The 12,657-nt window shown below is 32.3% G+C and overlaps 2 protein-coding genes and 3 pseudogenes across 5 annotated transcripts, besides 5 other annotated features; 2 read left to right on the top strand and 3 right to left on the bottom strand.

Annotated features, from left to right (window-relative positions):
* Positions 1–1,191: 1,191 nt before the first annotated feature.
* On the bottom strand, positions 1,192–1,985 carry TVAGG3_1093850 (annotated as a pseudogene). The gene has a single exon. A coding segment is annotated over exon 1 (794 nt).
* A 746-nt stretch (positions 1,986–2,731) lies between these two features.
* Positions 2,732–3,719, top strand: TVAGG3_1093860 (annotated as a pseudogene). Its single transcript has one exon — positions 2,732–2,863. A coding segment is annotated over exon 1 (132 nt).
* A 2,578-nt stretch (positions 3,720–6,297) lies between these two features.
* Positions 6,298–7,135: a mobile genetic element.
* A 349-nt stretch (positions 7,136–7,484) lies between these two features.
* Positions 7,485–7,513: a mobile genetic element.
* A 263-nt stretch (positions 7,514–7,776) lies between these two features.
* On the bottom strand, positions 7,777–8,199 carry TVAGG3_1093900 (gag-polypeptide of LTR copia-type retrotransposon (UBN2 2) family; the record flags this gene model as incomplete). The annotated part of the gene is made up of 1 exon (XM_051257125.1): positions 7,777–8,199. The coding sequence occupies one exon, from the start codon at positions 8,197–8,199 to the stop codon at positions 7,777–7,779; it is 423 nt and encodes a 140-aa protein (XP_051075656.1).
* Positions 7,777–8,643: a mobile genetic element.
* Positions 8,644–8,986: 343 nt separating this feature from the next.
* Positions 8,987–9,015: a mobile genetic element.
* Positions 9,016–9,362: 347 nt separating this feature from the next.
* Positions 9,363–9,412: a mobile genetic element.
* A 394-nt stretch (positions 9,413–9,806) lies between these two features.
* On the bottom strand, positions 9,807–10,469 carry TVAGG3_1093930 (attachment subunit, putative-related family; the record flags this gene model as incomplete). Its single annotated transcript, XM_051257126.1, has 1 exon — positions 9,807–10,469. The coding sequence occupies one exon, from the start codon at positions 10,467–10,469 to the stop codon at positions 9,807–9,809; it is 663 nt and encodes a 220-aa protein (XP_051075657.1).
* Positions 10,470–11,540: 1,071 nt separating this feature from the next.
* TVAGG3_1093940 lies at positions 11,541–12,214 on the top strand (annotated as a pseudogene). The gene has a single exon. A coding segment is annotated over exon 1 (674 nt).
* Positions 12,215–12,657: the final 443 nt, after the last annotated feature.

The raw sequence follows: 12,657 nt of genomic DNA on the forward strand, positions 1-12,657 counted from the left end.
TTGTTGAGGGTCAAGATTTTTCGGCTGTTCCAAATCTTCATCTAGTTCTGTGAAGTTAGTTTCCAAAGGAGTGACTTGTTCGTTTCCTTCAGGCTCTTCTAGCTGTTGTTGCTGAACTATTTCTTCCATGTCTGGTTGTATCTGAACTTCTTCCTGTGGAGTTTCTTGTACCTCATCTGCTGGCATTTCATATATTCCGAGACCGTTTTCAACAATTTCCCTATCTACGTCATCCGCATTCATAAGCTTTTGTTCTTTCGTTCCGTCTCTATTTTTTACGCGTTTCATGACGAAAGTTGTATTGTCATTTAGCTCTGACATCAAATATCTCGGAGTAAATTCGTTCATGTCATTTGGATGATATGCTATTAAATCATATCCCTTAGCGAGCTTGTATTTTCCAGGTTTGAAATTATATCCCATTTGGTGCTGAGTCATAAAGCTAAATAGGTTCGGGTCAGTATTTCCATCCTTGAACTTTCCAATAGCTTCTTTATATCTGTCACTAAAGTCAATAGTATCTGGGAAACCACACTCTTCTTTAAGCATTTTTAAGAATTCTTGGTTTCCTTGTTCTCTACTTCTTTTATGTCCTTGCTCTGTTTGTGGTTGTTGTGCTGGTTGTGGAGGTGGTTGCTGTGCTGGTTGTTGTTGTTGTGCTGGATTTTGAACTGTTGGTTGTTGTGCAGGGTTTTGAACTGTTGGTTGTTGTGTTGGTTTTGGTGCATGCCTGTGTCTGTGTCCATGTGACGATGTAAATGTTCTAGGTAGTCCTGGTGCAGGTGCTTCTCTTGGAGGGTTTGGTGGTATATAAGTTCCACCAGCTGGCACATATGTTCCATCTGCAGCGTAATGTCCTACCTGACTTTTCGTTCTTAAGAAAGCATTTACTAGGTCTGTTTTGGTCTGTTGTAACTCTTTTTCTTGACTTTTCACAACAGTTGCTCTAACGGCGTCATAGGCACTTTGAACTGCCTGTCTCGTTGCTGCATCTGTTATTTTCGTCATATTTTGTGCTACTTCTTTTAACTCGTTGTCGAAACTTCAAACACTTCAGTTTTCTTTCCAGATGAGAAGTCGTTCACTTGTTTCACCTTACTATGAAGAGCTTCGAAGGCGTTCTTAAAGTCAGCATTTGTTAAAGCTTCATTTGAACTGTCTTCATCCGCTTGTATTTTTGTCCTTATTGACCCTATGAGTTGGGCTGCTTTAGCGTTGGCTTGGGCATCTAACCAGTCATTGTTGGCTTTTATATATTCTGCGCTTTTCATTGCCTTTTGCATAGCCGCGTCGTTATTTTTACTTTCTTGTGCTAAGTTTTCATACTGTACGGTTTGGTTTTGCAACTGTAAAAGTTTTTCTGCCTTTACATTTGCTTCAACTTCTTTTTTATACTCATCGCTATCCATATATGTCTTCAGGGCTTTTTGTTTTATTTCTTCATCTTTCAGTACTTTATATTGAGTAGTATGGTTTTTCAAATTTATGACATCTTGTTCCATTTTTGCTACTTCTGCTGCTTTTTCTGACACTTTTTTCGCATATTCCTCTGTACTTAGTTCTTTCAGTTGTTCTTCTTTCTTCTTTTTCTCTACGTTTAACTCATTGAGTTTCTTTGTGTGTCTGTCATATTCTAGTTTCTTTTCGTTTTCACTTATTTGTTTCTGTATGTCTATGTTTGACTTTTTGACATCTGTTATTTGATTTTTGAGTGAACTCAAATTCATTTGACTTTGAGGGTTATAAGCTGTTCCGTCTGCAGCTCCACCATAGCCTGCCATTTTCGCTAAAAGTGCCGCTCTTAAACCTCCACTCTGTGCACCAATAACTCGGTTTAAAAGCATAGGGTTGCTTGACATTTGTTGCAACATAGTGGGGTCATTCAGCATTTGTTGTTGCAACTGTTGTTGTGGTGTCAGTTTTACTATTGGATGTTTCAATGCTCTCTTCCTCTTACGTATATTCTTACGTAGCTTACGTGGCATTTTAAGTGAAGTTAAAAAGCGGTTTTTGACAGATGTTTATATGACACTTTTTGTTCAGCACAAAAAACTACTCGGTCAACAGCGACGACTCTCAAAAACCGTTGTGTAAAAAGTTTTACCGTTGGACAAAAAAGTATATATAGAAAACAAAAAACGTTTATAGTTCATTCAATATTTGAGATGGAACGGTTTTCCAACGGTAACTATTAAATAAAATAAAAAAATAGAGGGGGTCTCCGTTGACGAAAACGGTTTATTTTAAACTTTTCTATGAGTAGTCCGAAAAAAACAGTTTATTTTTGTCTAATGGAAGGAAGAAAAAGTGTCGCAAACAATTCGTCGACTACCTCTGCAGTTAAAGTTCCTACAACTTATGTCTCACCATTCTCAAAACCCTTACAACCTCCTATAATACCAAAGCAACTTCCTCATACAATTGCAAACAATTCGTCGACTACCTCTGCAGTTAAAGTTCCTACAACTTATGTCTCACCATTCTCAAAACCCTTACAACCTCCTATAATACCAAAGCAACTTCCTCATACAATTGCAAACAATTCGTCGACTACCTCTGCAGTTAAAGTTCCTACAACTTATGTCTCACCATTCTCAAAACCCTTACGACCTCCTATAATACCAAAGCAACTTCCTCATACAATTGCAAACAAATTGTCCAACAATTTGAGTTCTTCTTCTCAAAACACAACAGATACAGCTCAGCCAACAGGTCAAGCAACAACAACTATCGGAACAGAAGCATTTTCAGAAGAAGTTCATACCAATCAGACTCCAATCGAACATACAGAAACACAACCACCCGAAAATACAGAAACACATCCAATCGAACATACAGAAACACATTCTGCAATGACCACTAGGTCGCAAACACGATATCTCGCCTTTTGCAAACAATTTAAGTCTCAAATTCAAGACACACAAGATAGCGACACTCCTCTTTCAGAGAAAGTTCGTAGAAAATACGCAAAGCAAAGGTTAGAATTGTTAGATAAGTTAAATGAACAGTGGGGTTCAGAAGACAATCGAGATTATAACGAGATGTTTCAAGCTGTCATGGATGCCATTCAGCCTCTTGAAAACGAAATCAAAGACCCTGGCGTACTTGTTGACATGTTTGCTTCATATTTACCCGTTACTGCCAATCTCATAGCGTTGCAAGCTATTGACCAGTTCATTCACTTGTTTCCAAAGAACTTGCAGAAGCATTTACAAGAAGTTAAAGTTGCTGAATTTGTCCGTTTATATCCAAATTCATACAATTATTTGGAAGAATTGAATGAACATGGTGAAAGGTCATTCTATTTATATTTCTACACAAAAGACAACCAGTCAAAACGACTATACTGCATTGAACCTATGCCTCAATTCGTAGACAATTTCCACGTTATAACAACTGTTGCTTTAGATATTCCTGCCAGAGTTCCATATGGAGGAACAGTAACTATCTCAAGCTTTCCCAAGGGCTATAAAGGAAAGCCTCTCACAATTGCAAAATTCACACACAGCAGTTGCCAATTTGTTCAAGATGTCGAGTTCCATTTCCTCAACAATACGACTTTCATCATAGAGACTCCTCAAGAAGGTATATACAAAGTTTTCATTGCAGGATTTGTTGATCCCAATGGCGAAGAAGAAGAAGTCGAAGAAATCCTCACCTCAGAGAGCGAAGAAGAAGAAAATTTCCAAGACATTCAAGATTCAGAATATACCGAATAAAAAAACAATTTAAGACTAAAAATTTAATTTTATTATAATATTTTATTTTTTTCATCTGGTCTTTGTCTCATTCCTCCTCTAGTTTCTTAGGGGCTAGAGGGCACGAAGTGCCTGGAAGCCCCACTACCTTTTTTTTTTTTTTTTTTTTTTTTTTTTATATTTATTATAAAATGATATTTAAAAAATATGTATAATTATTGAATTAATTTTTGATAAGGAGTCAAAAAATTTTTGACAAAATTGAAATATATTTAAGCTAAGAATTGGTGGTGTGAGATACTATTTCATGCAATAGTACTCACACCCTTCAATTCTTCCTATGGCGTCGAGAAAATTTTGGTGAAATGCGACGACATTTCGCCAAAATTTCTCGACGCCATATAGAGAACTATAGTCTGCGAGGTACTGATTCTATCTATGTACCTCGCAGGCTATAGTCCCCAGCCAAAATGGTTAAAAATTGTTGTGCATGAAAAATAGCATGACTTCACTTCTGATAAAAAGTGACAGTATTTGACAGTGTTTGACATCTATTTGTCATATTTGAAAAATGGAGAATAATGATGTAAGGTATACACTAATTAAAATTATTTGAGATGAAAATTTGAAGTGAAAATAAAATTTTATTTTTTTTTAAAAAAAATCATTAATATGTGATGTTTTAAATTTGTTATTATTAATTAATATCTGAAACTATTGAATTATAACAGTTTATATGTTCTCAATTTAAAAAAAATTGTGAAGAATTTATATTTTTGGAGAAGGGTGTTTAACATTTGTGAGTGAGAATGCAAGTAGAAGTTTGGTGTTTTAAGGCTAAGTTAATATAGATTTGCTATTGCTATATATGTGAATATGTTGTGTTATAATACAAGATATAAAAATATATTATTAAAATTTTCGACGCCATATAGAGAACTATAGTCTGCGAGGTACTGATTCTATTTATGTGCCTCGCAGACCGTAGTTCTCAGCCAAAATGGCTAAAAAATGGGTGCAATGTAAAAAATTGCACCCAATTTTTAGCCATTTTGGCTAGGAATTGGAGGGTGTGAGTACTATCGTTTGTAATAGTTTCTCACACCCTCTAATTCTTCGTATATACACATTATAAAATCATTCAAAACGATACACATATTTTCTAAAAAACAATCCGAAAATTTTATTATGATAATTTATTAAACTTTAATCTAATTCTTAAACCAATTGAATATATCGAATAACACAATTAATTGAATACATCTTTTGAAATTGAAAAGAAAAATTAATAAAAATAAAAAACTGAACTTTATTAAATAAAGAAAAGGTATGAAAAGAAGTTTGAAAACAATAAAAAAATAATGTGATTGTTGATAAACGATTTTTATTTCGACAATTATTAGAAAGGATTATGATAGAGTTTGTAAAATATGTTCGATCTGTGTATGTCAAATCGTGCCAAGTTAAGTATACTAGGGACACAAATTGAGACGAGAAAAGCAAATTGAGAGGAAAAAACCGTTCAAAATGTTGTAAACTTTTGAATTTTAGCCCAAAAATCGCGTTCTTATTTTTGACCTATTCAATTAATAATTTTAGTTTAAATAAAAAATAATTGTTTAGTCTAACGACGACATTCTTTTGGAATAGGAAACAAGATGATTTAAAGGTGCACCCGTATATACGTTTATTTGAGAGGAGGAGGATTACCCTCTCAATTTTGAGGGATTCGTTAGTTTATTTTCTCGATGAATATGCAATAAAATTTGATTTTTACCTTATCAATATACTTCATATAATATACACATGTTCATGTAAAAACTTTTTTCCAAAATCCTCAGGAATTAAGGGATTTTTGAATTTTAATAGGGTTGCTAGATTCCCGACGATAGGTGTCTTGGAAGATTTGCCTGGTGTCATCATAGTGTCTTTAAATCAAAAATTTTATTTTCGAGTTAGTTTTATCGATTTTTCAATAAAAAACATTTCTAAAACAAGAAAATAAAACGATAAAATATTTATATTTTATATAAGGATCTTATATATTTAAAATAAATATCATTTTATTTTTTTCATTGGTGTCTGTCAAACCATAATACACTATTCAAAAATTCAATGTGTCTTGCGGCTTCAAAAGACACCTTCAAATTGAATGATAGCACAGACACTATTGAGTTTTACCCATTTTATTTAGTTTTTACCCTTTTTATTTTTAAGAATTAATGAATAAAACAGCCGTTTTGCTATAACCTCAATCACTTTTATTTATTATTTTAAATATTATTTAATTTTATTATTTGAATAGGCAAACTTATATTTGAGAAGCTCAATTTGAGACCACTTAATACATTGAAATATCATAAATATTGAAATATTAAAAAGTGTATTTCAAAATATTGAAATTATAAAAATTTATAATACTGAAATTGAGACAAATTAATAAATTCAATGTGTTTTTTTGAAATAACTCTCAAATATTATTTTTTTGTTTATTTAATGATGAATAAATATGATTGCTTTAGTCAATCATAAAAACTAATTCAAGTTTAAAATAATGAAAGGATAATTTAATCGTTTTTTAAAATACAATTATTTTTTGTTATAGACCGAAAATAGATTTTTTCGGTTTTCTCTTCAAATAATTGAAAGAATGATACTATTATAGGTTTATTATATTATATAGCATATACTCATGCTATAGCCGAAAATTATAAGTTTTGAGAAGATTGAATATAACACAAATAAATTTGAATGTAAGTTAAATTGCTTGTTGTTTTTAATAGCTATTTAATGAGAAATCCAATATTGCAAAATTCAAATTGAATGATTGAAAGAACAGAAAAAGTCATTCTTTTCAATTTCGAATATGTTTCATTGTATTTATAATTATATGGCAAATAAGATATTTAAACTTGATTTTTGAAGGGAAATTCACAAAATTGAATGAATTCAAATAATTTTTATTCAAAAATAAACTAGTTATTTGAGTTTAATACTAATTATCTATTCAAACTACAAAGTTTGTAATTTAAAATATTTTGTGAGATCAGATTGAATTAATTCAAGGTTCTTTTTAATTAATATTAATGACCATATTACGCATTTTCGAACATTCTAAACCAAATATATAAAAATGGGAGACGAATGTTAAATTTGCTAGACATGGGGGAGTTGTCTGCAAAGTTTTAGCTCTTATCTCTAACAAAAAATTAATTTTTAAAAAAATGACCGAATACGTTTCACAGCGAGAAAAAAATAAAAGGCAAGATAGAATTTTCTAGACATAAAGAAGTTGTTTACCGAGTTTTAGCTCTTATCTCTAACAAAAAATTAATTTTTAAAAAAATGACCGAATACGTTTCACAGCGAGAAAAAAATAAAAGGCAAGATAGAATTTTCTAGACATAAAGAAGTTGTTTACCGAGTTTTAGCTCTTATCTCTAACAAAAAATTAATTTTTAAAAAAATGACCGAATACGTTTCACAGCGAGAAAAAAATAAAAGGCAAGATAGAATTTTCTAGACATAAAGAAGTTGTTTACCGAGTTTTAGCTCTTATCTCTAACAAAAAATTAATTTTTAAAAAAAATGACCGAATACGTTTCACAGCGAGAAAAAAATAAAAGGCAAGATAGAATTTTCTAGACATAAAGAAGTTGTCTACCAAGTGTCAGCTGTTACTTCTTCTCAATACTGATATAAAATAAAAATCTTTATTATTTATTTAACCTTTATTGTTTCATTAAACTTCATTTATTTTATATTATAGTTTTATTCTTTTAGCTACTTGTAAACTAATCTAATTTTATATCATCATTTTACCGGATTATTCTTCAGTACATCGATTGTGTATCTAAAATAATATCATTATCCTTATTCTGTTTTTTCCAAAATTCTTTTAAATATCTTTTTTGGTTAGATTACTTTATACTTTTTACTTTTATTTTTTAATTTCAAAAAAAAAATTTGGTGATTGTTCTATTCTGTTACAATGTGCATTATCATATTCTAATGAATTATTCATTACATACATTTAAAAAAACTTGTTAAAAATGAAATTAAAAAATTATGTTTATTATTACGCTGTGAATGTGTCAACAGCGGTCATGCCTGTATCTGTATCCCATATTTGCCACAACCTTTCTGTATCTGCATTTGTGTATTTCGGTTTCAGCTGATACATTTGATTTGGCGTGTAATTTGTTCCAGTTAATGGATTAATTGGGAGATCTTCATGCGGTGTGTTATTATTGTACTCCCAAATAAAGGCAGGAATAGCCTGAATGCTTTGGCAGCGCTCCAATGTCGGCCAGAATCTCTCAATCTTCCCATTTTGGTAGGGAGAATGAGAGTCTGTATGCCGCCATTGGACGCCCCAAAGATCAAGTAGATCTTGAAAGGCGCCCCTATTTTCTGAACCGTTGTCGGTCCAGAAACAATAAGGGGCGCCAAATTCAATGAAGGCGGAAGCCGCAACGTTCGCTGTCGTCGCTGCCAGCATATCTGGTATTTGTATACACGCTAGGACTTTGCGGCTAAAATCGTCGATTATGCCATAAATATACTGGCCACGAACACCCCTAAAATAATGAACATCTGCGTGCCAGATAAGATTGGGTGAAAGCGCCCAATATCTTACTGCTGTTTCTGGCCCGGCATGCTCTAATCGCGTCTTGGTGAAATGATTTTCTTTGAAGTATCTGCGTACTTCTCTATAAGATAAATCAATTTGTTGTATCATAAGACGAAATGGTGGAAGTGAACTCAAAATAAGAGTAATTAGGTTATTTTGCCGACCAAATATATTTACAAGGCAAAATATCATATTACATGTCAACCTATTATCAGTATGTTTTGATAAAAAAAATTTATCAAATATCATATTAAAATTAACATCTATATCTATATCAATATCTACACTATAAATTTTTTTATTCAATATCATAGATTTCAAAAATTTATTTCAATTTTAAATTAATTTATGGTTTTCATCAAAATTGTTTTTTATTAAAAAGCATGTTTCACAATTTTTACGGTTTCTTTCAAAAGTTATAAAAAGAGAGTCAATAAGAAATTTCAACGCTTCAAGAAGGAATCAAAGAAATTGACGAAGTTCCAGAATTTTATTCAACAATTCTTAATCAATTAACAAAAACTATACCGAAACTTATCTTACCATCCAAATCAAATCACATTACATACGGAATAAACATTTAATCTTTTACCATTAAAATTATATTTATACGTTATTTAATTTTTTTACGTCTAAGTTGAATAGGATAATAGCCGAAGATATAAAGTAACTATAGTTTACAAGCTAAGGAACAAATCAGCATTGAAACTAAAAAATAACGTATTTGAATAATTTCGTAAAAAATTAGAATTACTCGATATTAAGCATATTGCTTTTCTATCATATATGCTTATATTCTACAATAGTGTTACCAAACATCGGGCAACATCATACGTATAATACAACTTTTTCGTACTTCTTTATCGAATTTAAATAGAACTAAGTTTTTATTTTAAATAAAAGAGAAATAATTCTAATTTATAATCTCATTATTAATTTATTCTCATTTTAATATTTCATCGATTTTTTATTATCGATATTCAATACAAATGAATTCATATTATAATAGTATCTAGTATAACTAGGTATTCTATCACAGTATTTCTTCAATTTATTATAATATTTCAGCATTTTTTAGTTTCAATGCTGATTTGTTCCTTAGCTTGTAAACTATAGTTACTTTATATCTTCGGCTATTATCCTATTCAACTTAGACGTAAAAAAATTAAATAACGTATAAATATAATTTTAATGGTAAAAGATTAAATGTTTATTCCGTATGTAATGTGATTTGATTTGGATGGTAAGATAAGTTTCGGTATAGTTTTTGTTAATTGATTAAGAATTGTTGAATAAAATTCTGGAACTTCGTCAATTTCTTTAAAAAAAAAAAAAAAAAAAAAAAAAGGTAGTGGGGCTTCCAGGCACTTCGTGCCCTCTAGCCCCTAAGAAACTAGAGGAGGAATGAGACAAAGACCAGATGAAAAAAATAAAATATTATAATAAAATTAAATTTTTAGTCTTAAATTGTTTTTTTATTCGGTATATTCTGAATCTTGAATGTCTTGGAAATTTTCTTCTTCTTCGCTCTCTGAGGTGAGGATTTCTTCGACTTCTTCTTCTTCGCCATTGGGATCAACAAATCCTGCAATGAAAACTTTGTATATACCTTCTTGAGGAGTCTCTATGATGAAAGTCGTATTGTTGAGGAAATGGAACTCGACATCTTGAACAAATTGGCAACTGCTGTGTGTGAATTTTGCAATTGTGAGAGGCTTTCCTTTATAGCCCTTGGGAAAGCTTGAGATAGTTACTGTTCCTCCATATGGAACTCTGGCAGGAATATCTAAAGCAACAGTTGTTATAACGTGGAAATTGTCTACGAATTGAGGCATAGGTTCAATGCAGTATAGTCGTTTTGACTGGTTGTCTTTTGTGTAGAAATATAAATAGAATGACCTTTCACCATGTTCATTCAATTCTTCCAAATAATTGTATGAATTTGGATATAAACGGACAAATTCAGCAACTTTAACTTCTTGTAAATGCTTCTGCAAGTTCTTTGGAAACAAGTGAATGAACTGGTCAATAGCTTGCAACGCTATGAGATTGGCAGTAACGGGTAAATATGAAGCAAACATGTCAACAAGTACGCCAGGGTCTTTGATTTCGTTTTCAAGAGGCTGAATGGCATCCATGACAGCTTGAAACATCTCGTTATAATCTCGATTGTCTTCTGAACCCCACTGTTCATTTAACTTATCTAACAATTCTAACCTTTGCTTTGCGTATTTTCTACGAACTTTCTCTGAAAGAGGAGTGTCGCTATCTTGTGTGTCTTGAATTTGAGACTTAAATTGTTTGCAAAAGGCGAGATATCGTGTTTGCGACCTAGTGGTCATTGCAGAATGTGTTTCTGTATGTTCGATTGGATGTGTTTCTGTATTTTCGGGTGGTTGTGTTTCTGTATGTTCGATTGGAGTCTGATTGGTATGAACTTCTTCTGAAAATGCTTCTGTTCCGATAGTTGTTGTTGCTTGACCTGTTGGCTGAGCTGTATCTGTTGTGTTTTGAGAAGAAGAACTCAAATTGTTGGACAATTTGTTTGCAATTGTATGAGGAAGTTGCTTTGGTATTATAGGAGGTCGTAAGGGTTTTGAGAATGGTGAGACATAAGTTGTAGGAACTTTAACTGCAGAGGTAGTCGACGAATTGTTTGCAATTGTATGAGGAAGTTGCTTTGGTATTATAGGAGGTTGTAAGGGTTTTGAGAATGGTGAGACATAAGTTGTAGGAACTTTAACTGCAGAGGTAGTCGACGAATTGTTTGCAATTGTATGAGGAAGTTGCTTTGGTATTATAGGAGGTTGTAAGGGTTTTGAGAATGGTGAGACATAAGTTGTAGGAACTTTAACTGCAGAGGTAGTCGACGAATTGTTTGCGACACTTTTTCTTCCTTCCATTAGACAAAAATAAACTGTTTTTTTCGGACTACTCATAGAAAAGTTTAAAATAAACCGTTTTCGTCAACGGAGACCCCCTCTATTTTTTTATTTTATTTAATAGTTACCGTTGGAAAACCGTTCCATCTCAAATATTGAATGAACTATAAACGTTTTTTGTTTTCTATATATACTTTTTTGTCCAACGGTAAAACTTTTTACACAACGGTTTTTGAGAGTCGTCGCTGTTGACCGAGTAGTTTTTTGTGCTGAACAAAAAGTGTCATATAAACATCTGTCAAAAACCGCTTTTTAACTTCACTTAAAATGCCACGTAAGCTACGTAAGAATATACGTAAGAGGAAGAGAGCATTGAAACATCCAATAGTAAAACTGACACCACAACAACAGTTGCAACAACAAATGCTGAATGACCCCACTATGTTGCAACAAATGTCAAGCAACCCTATGCTTTTAAACCGAGTTATTGGTGCACAGAGTGGAGGTTTAAGAGCGGCACTTTTAGCGAAAATGGCAGGCTATGGTGGAGCTGCAGACGGAACAGCTTATAACCCTCAAAGTCAAATGAATTTGAGTTCACTCAAAAATCAAATAACAGATGTCAAAAAGTCAAACATAGACATACAGAAACAAATAAGTGAAAACGAAAAGAAACTAGAATATGACAGACACACAAAGAAACTCAATGAGTTAAACGTAGAGAAAAGAAGAAAGAAGAACAACTGAAAGAACTAAGTACAGAGGAATATGCGAAAAAAGTGTCAGAAAAAGCAGCAGAAGTAGCAAAAATGGAACAAGATGTCATAAATTTGAAAAACCATACTACTCAATATAAAGTACTGAAAGATGAAGAAATAAAACAAAAAGCCCTGAAGACATATATGGATAGCGATGAGTATAAAAAAGAAGTTGAAGCAAATGTAAAGGCAGAAAAACTTTTACAGTTGCAAAACCAAACCGTACAGTATGAAAACTTAGCACAAGAAAGTAAAAATAACGACGCGGCTATGCAAAAGGCAATGAAAAGCGCAGAATATATAAAAGCCAACAATGACTGGTTAGATGCCCAAGCCAACGCTAAAGCAGCCCAACTCATAGGGTCAATAAGGACAAAAATACAAGCGGATGAAGACAGTTCAAATGAAGCTTTAACAAATGCTGACTTTAAGAACGCCTTCGAAGCTCTTCATAGTAAGGTGAAACAAGTGAACGACTTCTCATCTGGAAAGAAACTGAAGTCTGAAGGTTTCGACAACGAGTTAAAAGAAGTAGCACAAAATATGACGAAAATAACAGATGCAGCAACGAGACAGGCAGTTCAAAGTGCCTATGACGCCGTTAGAGCAACTGTTGTGAAAAGTCAAGAAAAAGAGTTACAACAGACCAAAACAGACCTAGTAAATGCTTTCTTAAGAACGAAAAG

The sequence above is a fragment of the Trichomonas vaginalis genome (assembly GCF_026262505.1).
Source record: "Trichomonas vaginalis G3 chromosome Unknown ctg_207, whole genome shotgun sequence".
Lineage (NCBI taxonomy): Eukaryota > Parabasalia > Trichomonadida > Trichomonadidae > Trichomonas > Trichomonas vaginalis.